This window comes from Nesoenas mayeri, assembly GCF_963082525.1.
Source record: "Nesoenas mayeri genome assembly, chromosome: 3".
Taxonomy (NCBI): domain Eukaryota; kingdom Metazoa; phylum Chordata; class Aves; order Columbiformes; family Columbidae; genus Nesoenas; species Nesoenas mayeri.
In genome coordinates, this window is record NC_137544.1 from 108,354,606 (window position 1) to 108,364,154 (window position 9,549).

Below are 9,549 nucleotides of genomic sequence, written 5' to 3' on the forward strand. Positions count from 1 at the left end.
AAATTCTTTTGAAAGCCAGTTTTGCCATAAAATGAAGCAAGGTCAAGGGACCTGCACGAGAGACTCAGTTTTTAGGAACACAATGGCAAGATGGACATCATCAGAACACAATGCATGTGATCAACAAAACGGCAGCCATGTCTCCACCAACAAATAAAAAGGAGACACAAACTTTGTTGGGCGTTTTGAGTTTTTGGATAATGAATATTGCAGACTACAGTCAGATTGTGAGCCTTCTACATCAAGTGACTCAAAAAAAGAACAATTTCAAGTGGGGCCCTTAACAACTACAAGCCTCTGAACGAATTTAAAGGGCAATAGTTCATGCAGTAGCACTTGGGCTGGTCTGGACAGGACTAGATGTTGAAAACAGGCTCTACACTGCATCCAGAGATAATGGCCCTATCTGAAGTCTCTGGCAGAAAGCACCAGGGGAGACTCAAAGTCGACCCTTAAGTTTTTAGAGTCAGGCATACAGAGGATTCAGGGCCAACTATACTCCAACTGAAAAAAGAGATATTGGCAGCATATGAAGGGGTCTGAGCTGCTTCAGAAGTGGTTGGTACTGAAACACAGCTCCTCCTGACACCTTGACTACCGATGCTGGGCTGGATGTTCAAAGGGAAGGTCTCCTCTACACATAACGCAACCAGTGCTACATGGATCACACAACAGGCTCCAATGGGGAATCCCAATCACCCAGGGATCTCAGAAGGCATTACAGACTGGCCAGAAGGTAAAGACTTTAGAATGTTACCAGATGAAGACAAGGCCCCACCGTATAATAAGCTACCAGAGAATGAGAAGTGACATGCCCTGTTCACAAATGGATCCTGTGGTATTGTGGGAAAGCATCAGAGGTGGATCACTGCTGTGTGGTGTCCAACACAAGTCACAGAAGCCCCTGAGGGACCAGGTGAATCAAGTCAATTTGCAGAGGTGAAAGTCATCCAGCTGGCTTTAGACATTGGTAATTAGTAAAGTGGCTGGTGCTTTACCTCTATACTGACTTGTGGATGGTGGCAAATGCCCTGTGGGGGTGGTTACAGCAATGGAAGAGGAGCAGCTGGCAGTACAGAGGCACACCTGGGCTGTTGAATTATGGTGAGATACTGCTGACCGACTAGAGAACCTGCCTGTAAAAGTGCACCATGTTGATGCCCGTGTGCCTATAAGTCAGTCCACTGAAAAACAGCAAAACAACCATCAGGTGGATCCAGCTACCAAGATTAAAGTGGCTCATGTAGATTTGGACTAGCAACATAAAGGTGAATTATACCTAACTCGATGTGTTCATGGTGCTTCAGGTCATCACGGAGAAGATGCAACATATAGATGGGCTTGTGATCAAGGGGTGGACTTGACGATGGACACTACTGCACAGGTTATCCGTGAATGTGAAACATGCTGCAATCAAACAAGCCAAGTGGCTGAAGTCTATGTGGTATGGGGGGCAATGGCTGAAGTATAAATATGGGAAGGCCTGGCAGATTGACTATATCACACTCCCACAAACCCACCATGGCAAGTGCTATGTGCTTACAACGGTGGAAGGAACCACCTGATGGCACAGAGAGTCATGGCAATCAGAGAAAAAGGGAAACATTGCACCCACTTTTAAAAGGGTAGAAAGGAGGACCCTGGGAACTAACAACCTGTCAGCTTCACATCTGTGCCTGGGAAGATCATGGAACAGATCCTCCTAGGAGCTGTGCTAAGACAAATGGAGGACAGGGAGGTGATTCAAAACAGCCAGCACAGCTTCACCAAGAGCAAGTCCTGCCTGAACAACCTAGTGGCCTTCTACAATGGAGCAACTACATCAATAGACAAGGGAAGAGCTATTGGTATCATCTGGACTTCTGTAAGGCCTTTGACATGGTCCCTCACAATATCCTTCTCTCTAAATTAGAGAGAGATGGATTTGATAGGGGGACTATCGGGTAGATAAGGAATTAGGTGGATGGTTGCATCCAGAGAGTAGTGGTCAACAGCTCAATGGCCAGATGGAGATCAGTGACAAGTGGTGTCCCTCAGGGGTCCATACTGAGACCAGTTCTGTTTAATATCTTCATCAGTAACATAAACAGTAAGATCAAGTGCACTCTCAGCAAGTTTGCAGATGACGCCAAGCTGAGTGGTGGGTCGACTGCAGTTGTCTGAGGAACGGGGTACCATCCAGAGGGACCTGGACAGGTTCAAGAAGTGGGGCCATGGAAACCTCATGAGGTTCAACAAGGCAAAGTGCAAGGTCCTGCATCAGGGTCAAGGCAACCTCCAGTATCAATACAGGCTGAGGGATGAAGGGATTGAGAGCAGCCCTGAGGAGAAGGACTTGGGGATACTGGTAGATGGAAGACTGGACATGAGCTGGCCCTGTGCGCTTGCAGCCAAGAAAGCACATCTTATCTTGGGCTGCATCAAAAGGAACGTGGCCAGCAGGTCGAGGGAGGTGATTCTGCCTCTCTGCTCTGCTCTGGTGAGACCCCCACCTGGAGTCCTGCATCCAGGTCTGGAGCCCTTAGTACAGGAAAGACATGGACCTGTTGGAGAGAGGCCAGAGGAGGCCATGAAAATGATCAAGGGCTGGAACAGCTCTGCTGTGAGGACAGGCTGAGAGAGTTGGGGTTGTTCAGCCTGGAGAAGAGAAGGCTCCGGGGAAACGTTATTGTGGCCTTTCAGTACTGAAAAGGGGCCTCTAAGAAAGATGAAGACAGACTTTTTAGCAGAGCCTGTTATGACAGGACAAGGGGTAATAGTTTTAAACTAATGGAGGGGAGATTCAGGCTAGACATGATGAAGACATTTTTTATAGCAAGGTGGGTGAAACACTACCCCAGCTTGCCCAGAGGGGCAGTAGATGCCCCATCCCTGGAGACATTCAAGGCCAGGCTGGATGGGGCTTTGAGCAACCTGATCTAGTTGAAGATCTCCCTGTTCATAGCAGGGGGGTTGGACTAGATGACCTTTAAAGGTCCCTTCCAATCCAAACTATTCTATGATTCTGTGATTCCTCCCCTCTTCAGATACTGAGGCATTTTTTCTGAACTCTGGCACAAAATTTGCAACTCAACTGCAAATATGCAGCTCTAACAGCTCTTTGCAACATCAGTTCTCATTTAACGTCTACTCAACAAAAGGGTCTTTTTAAAGGAAAACATCATGGCATTGTGGCAGAATGCACACCCTTCCCCCTCTCTCCCCCTCTCTGTTCCCACTCTCCCCCTCCCTCCTTCAGTATGGAGGAGTGGGCAGATCTCCCTCTCTCCCGGCTACTTGGGGCTAACAGCTTCTTTTGTTTGGCCCCACAGCACCCTGACCAGAGTCATTAGCGACGGTAGGGAGTGCCGAAGCCGCTGGGCGCCCACGCCCAGGGTGGGGGATGTTTTTGGGAGGCTTCCGGGGGCAGAAGAATGCCTGCAGTCAGGTCAGGTCAGATAACAAAAAAACGGGATTCTCGTCGAAACTCCGCCCATTGCCGCGGAGTTTCTCGGAGCACGAGCTTTGCCACTGCTGCCAGGAGCCACGGCCCCCCCGCTCCCCGGGATGGAGACTGCGCTTGCCTCGCCGCCACGGCTGTGAGTAAAACTTCTCACAGAACTGCTAGGATAGTTATACTTTCCGTGCATACATGCACATATAACTCTCCGTGCGCCATATGAGCACGTGTAAAATTAATCCTCACAGAATCGCGGGTGTATTTTCCTTCCGTGCGCATATGCACATGTAACTTTCCGTGCACATTTGCACACGTACTTTCCGTGCTTAATACAAGCACGTATACTTTCCGTGCACATTTGCACGTGTACTTTAAATTATTTTGCTCGCACAATCGCGAGTGTATTTTCCTCCCGTGCTTCCACGTAAGCACGTGTAATATTCCGTGCACATTTGCACATGTAAGTAAATTAACCCTCGCAGGATTGCGAGTGTATTATAAATTTACCCTCGCGGAATCGTGAGTGTACACTTTCCGTACTCACAACAAGTACGTGTATCTCTTTAAAAATAATCCCACACCGTGTTTGGGCAAGTGTGTTCTTCTCCGAGACTCAGGGGCGACTCCGGCATTGTTTTGAGTGAAGCCACGTGCATGCACTCTGTGGACCGCCTGTTGTATTGGTTGCTGCCCCTAAATAATTTTCCTCAACTGATATCCGAATCTTTATTTAAGTCACTTTTGGAGTGCTAAAACCCTGTTTCTGACCGGTTTAATAAAAGTTGTTTTGGACCCTGTTGTCCCTTAAATTAACCATGGGGTAATATTCCGTGACAGCATATACTCACAGATCAAAATAAACAGCTACATAGACTGTGTCCAAGCCACTGAGCACAACAGCATGTCCTAAGTACACTGACTCATACACCAAGAGTTAAGACCTTTAAGCACCTTTTGCTGTGTTACTCATCTGTGCCAGCTAGCCTGTTCGCAAACCACCCCCAAGATCAAACCGAGGCTAGGGACTGTTCCTGGGAGGCACAATATGGCTACCTGTTTTAGGGGCTAAGAAATCTCAGCAGGACAGCCCATACTAAACCAGACTAGCTTTCCTCAGGACACATACTTCCAGCTCTGAAAGGTGACTTCTTTGCAGGAAGATGCAGACACTGTCCTAATTATTATATGCCTAGTGTCCAACTTCCTGCACATGAAGACATCATTAGGAAGTCATCAGTCACCCCGTCACTTCCCTCTGCCATCCCAGCCAGACTACTTCCACTGGTGACCTACCTGTACAGTGTGTATGCTGTTAGTGCTCTGAAGACACTCGCCTTCCTCCCCAGCTCTAACATCACCACAGTCCTCCAGCAAGCGCACTCGCATGCCGCGACGGAGGTTTGCCCGTAAGTACTCTACGTAGCCACTGCGGTCTGCGAAGTCTGATGAGGTCAGGAAGGCACAACCCTGCTTTTTGTGGGGACCATGATTTGAATTGAGCCCAGGTATTTGGGCAGCAGTGCAGGATGTGGCCCCATGCTGGAAGATGGAACGGGTGGTGCGAGGCTGCAACTCCTGTCTGGGCAGCGGTTCTGGCTTGTGGCCATGGTCCCAGCCCATCACATGCACCAGCTCCAAGATGAGGTTTGCCATGGCCATGTTGAACTCAAACTCCTGCTTCACACGGCTTCTCTCCTCAGGAAGAAGGCTGGGCACAGCACAGTCCTGCTGCTGCCCTCCCTGTTCCCCATCACTGCTGAGCTTGTCCAGGAGAGAAGTGACACACAGGTAGTGTTTCACCAGGATGAAGAGCAGCTTCCCAGGGATCTGCAACAAGCACAGCTGTCAGACTCCAGCCCGCAGAGTGCCTCCAGCCCCCACATCATCTCCCGGCTCAGAGACAAGGCTCTCCCCTTGCCTCCCCACCACCCCCAAGCCTCAAGCCAGGCCCAGATCCTGTGCCAGCTCTCCCTATACCCAGTCCTGCTCAGCTGCTCAGTGATGACTGTCCTCCTGTCTCAAACAAGGACCCCAGCTCTGGCCACTCGCTCTCACCCCTCCTGACACCTGAAGCCCACAGGCCCCAGGCTGGCAGGGCCTGCCGCTACCTGGGGAATGTGGATCCCCTCAAAGGACATGTGGTGCTCTTCAGAAGATGTTGTCTCAGCGAACAGCTCCAGCAAGGTGTAGCAACTGTCAAAGTCCATGTGCTGCTCAATGCCATCCTGCTGGCTCAGGGACAGCAACACATAGGCTCTGCTCCCTGCAACAAGAGAAACTCTTCAGGCCCCTAAAAACCCTCCCCACATTCCGCCCCACCCCTTTCAATGAGACAGATTCACAGGCAAGGAACAGCTTTGCTGCTCAGTGTAATCTGGATTAGCAAAATTTTACTCCACTGAATAAAACTGCATTTTTTCCACCCCTAATGCTGCAAGATTCCCCCGAAGCAGCCACCCCAAATAACCCAGAATAGGGTTACAGGGAAGACAAAAAGTGAAGTTTTAATCCAACTCAGCCTCCCACCTGCCCCACTGCAGAGCCACATGAACTTGGGCACTAGGACAGGGAAAGCCAGACCTCTTGTAGGACACACCACCAGCAGCACCCTTCCAGGTGCACACAAGCCTCATCAGGCACTTCCAGGTCACAGCAACTCCTCTCAAACGAGAGGATGAGGTGAGGACCAGTGCTCTACCCACCGAGGCTGGAGGAAAGGCTCCCCACCAAGAACAGGCCAGAGCCATTCCAACTGACAGAATGCAGCAGAGACACTCCAACACTCTGCCAAGGCCTCCTGGCATATATCCTGCTAATGGTTACTCAACATCCCAGCTCAGGAATCTGTCAGGGAAAAGAGCTCCCAAGTCTCAGAGCACCCCAGACAACTATGACTGAGAAGCCACTTGGAAGCTCCAGTCTGATTCTTCCCCTTTTGCCAACAAGCCCCAAGACACACTGCTTCCCAAGCAGCCCACACCTACAAAAGGACCAGCACCCCTCAGCTGCCCAGCAGCACCTCCTCAGTGGCACTGAGCACTAGCAGCCCCCACCTGCATCATGTGAAGCCAGGGCCCTCAGCATGTTGCCAGCACTGTGGCGGATCTGCTTCTCCTTGTGGCACAGCATCTTCATCAGCAAGTCCAGGGCTCCCATCTCCTTGAAGGCACTTGCCAGCAAGCCAATGCTGGCGTAAGCGCTCAGGACGTGGATGGTGTTGAGGATGCAGGACTCAGGGGCCCCACTCTTGCTCATCTGCCGCCTGGCTCGCTGCACCAGGCTCCTGATGTCAGCCTTCATCTCCAGCAATGAGGCTTCATCCAGTGGGACGTCTGCAGTAAACGGGCTGGCTGCCTTCTCCTCTTTCACCCACTGCCCTTCCAGCTTTCTCTTGCCCAGCAGTGTTGGGCAGGTGACACAGACCTCTTCTGCAGACATCCACATGGAGATGTTCTCTGGCTTGGTCTCTGCACAGGAGGCACCGTTGCCTCCCACTGCTCTCTCTTCCAAGCTGACAATATTCCACTGGATCAGGTACTCGGGTTGGCCGTCATGGCCCCGTCGCTGCCGGAGCAGCTCCTGTGGGTAGGCCTGCAGTTTGGGTCCCAGATGCACAAGCAGGTTGCCATTGTGCCTCTCGTTCACCATGGCAGGAAAAGTGCCTGCAGAGACAGAGGAGAAGTAGAGGCAAGCTTTTATTTCTGAGCTGCATGCCAGGGAAAGTGTGAGCAAGTACCTCAGTTGCTTGACAGTAGAAGTGGCTTTTGACCCTGAAATCCTGGACTCAGGATAAAGCTCTGAAGAAAACCCCATTTTGCATAGGGTCACATCCTCACTTCAAGAAAGTAAGAGCCAGTGTTTCATTTACAAACCCTGTTCCCAGCATTATTGGCACACACAGAAAGAGGTTCTCCACAAAAAAAAATGAAGGCTAAATTCAGATCCTCCTACAAGACAACAAACAACAACAGGAGCCCTGGGTCCTGTTCTCATCTCTGCCCCTGTTCACAACATGACCCTGTGCAAGTTGCTGCTTTTGCACTTCTGTCTTTTCTCTTGTTATTTAACATTTATATCTGTTCAGACTGCAAGTTTACCCAGACCTCAGTCTTCAGGCAGACACTCTCTCACTGTGGAGCTGGACATAACTTGAGTCAGCAGGCCCTGAAGAAAATAACCAGCAATCTCTCATATCATATGATCAACTTCATATATATCAAATCAGGTCACTATCCAAAAGCCACTCAGTATTTCCTCCTTGACATCCTCTCAGATGTTCTTTGCCTTTATGATGTTTAACCAATGGGTAAAGTCAACAAAATGAAAAGACTGCTGTTCTCTGCTGCCTGATTGTTCAGTGTATCTTACAACTACTAAAAAGCCATAATACATCTTTGCTTTCATCTATTCAAAGAGAACCATGAAATAATTTGCTGCCTGAGTGCGAGTAATCAGCTGGCCAGCTGTAGACAATACCATACACAATGATCTGACTTCATTAATACAAAGGATGCCAGATCAGAGTCTGATAAGAAGGTTCCCAGAGGAGCTCAGGCAGGTGACAGTGGGACACATGAACAGGCCCTCGTCACTGACACATACTAGCAAAAGAAGCAGAGAAGCAACGTGCTGTTCAGCTGTTAACACGACTCATTCTTAAAAAAGGAGCTAACATACATCAGAAATAGTCAATCCATGTACAACTGAAGAAGATACAGACTGTCAAAGACGATGATAGGCACATCAAAAATGTTTCTCAGGTGCGGTTCTGAACTCCACAGAAATTCATACCTACCTTCAATTGTGCCTGCCTTGGAATTGGCAAGAAGCCAGCTGGGAATCTTCTTGCTGTCTCTCTGTAATAAAAGGACCAAGCTATTCTCCTGTGCTTTGTAACAGTGTTTAGATGCCACGCCATAAACCAAAGATTTTCCCTATCTGTGCTTGTACAGTGCACAAATAAAATCCTACCCAAGAGGTTCCCATAGAACAAAAATCACAGTAAAACAGAAGTCTCTGTGAAGCATTATTTTGATAACTTCACCCTATCCCCACATCATGGCATTTAGCACGAAAAAAAACTCTTTAGAGCAGAGCTAACAGAAGGGGCCCAAAAGGATTTGTAGCTAGGTATACGAGAATTTGGATTTAGGGCATTTGAAGAAGTAGCTGCAAGGTGTATAATGCATGAGGCATACCAGAGCTTACAACAACCCACAACTAAACTGTCAGACTGCTTAAATACACGCACTACAGTAAGTTTCAGAGTTGTGGCAAATGATACTTCAGCTGTGACGCCAAATCCATAAAGCACCACGGCAACGGGTTCCGAAGCACAGCCCGGCACGGCCTGGGCACAGGCAGGCAGAGCATCCTATTCCATCCCATCCCACCCCCAGGGCTGTAGGGCCATGGCCCACCCGCTCAGGGAACCGAGCGGGGCCGGCAAGACTGATCTACCTCGGCAATGGCCGCCGCGGAAAAGCCGGGTTTTCTCTCGGGCCGTTCCAGACCCATCAGCAAGCCCCGCTCCTCCTCCTGCTCTCTTCGCTCCCCGCTGTCCGTCGCTCCCGCCCCAGGAGCCGCAGCGAGGCCTGCCGAGCCCCCAGATCCGCCCCGACACGGGGAAACGGAGACGCCCCCACACGCGTGGACCTCCCTCGAGTGGCCCCGTCCCCCCGCCCGGCGCCGTCGCAGGGGAGGAACCTGCGCAGCCCCGCGCTCCGCACTTCCGGGTCCACGGCAAGCACGGGAGTGCGCACCACGCCCCCTACAGGTGGCGGCAAAAGCCGCGAGAGCTCGGAGAGAGGATGGGAAAAGTTTGAGCAAACACACCTAAATATGAGTTAGAAACAGGTATTCTATTGCTCTAAAGTAAAACTATACCTTGGTTTAAAGATGCACCTGATATACTTCTTTTTGCCACTCATGTCAGTCCCCATCACAGAATAACACGGAATAACAATTGACATGAATTATGTGTCTTCAGAAACCGTTGTCCTTATTCGTAGTGCCACAGCTTTTCATTTCATGCAGTGCGACCTGTAGGTTTAAGATACTCATTTACAAAATGGGAAGAAGAATAAGGACATAAGCAGAAGTACCAAAAA

The 9,549-nt window shown here is 49.9% G+C and overlaps 1 protein-coding gene across 1 annotated transcript in view; it reads right to left on the reverse strand.

The window, feature by feature from the left end:
* The window catches only part of CUL9 (cullin 9), a 36,773-nt gene extending 27,692 nt beyond the window's left edge, over positions 1–9,081 (reverse strand). The window contains exons 1-5 of the mRNA XM_080341005.1: positions 8,900–9,081; positions 8,235–8,295; positions 6,493–7,101; positions 5,548–5,702; positions 4,733–5,266 (exon numbers count right to left, since the gene is read on the reverse strand). Of these exons, the coding sequence (XP_080197131.1) occupies positions 4,733–5,266; positions 5,548–5,702; positions 6,493–7,101; positions 8,235–8,295; positions 8,900–8,956 (1,416 nt within the window). The 5' untranslated portion in view covers positions 8,957–9,081. The remainder of the gene's footprint in view (positions 1–4,732; positions 5,267–5,547; positions 5,703–6,492; positions 7,102–8,234; positions 8,296–8,899) is intronic.
* Positions 9,082–9,549: the final 468 nt, after the last annotated feature.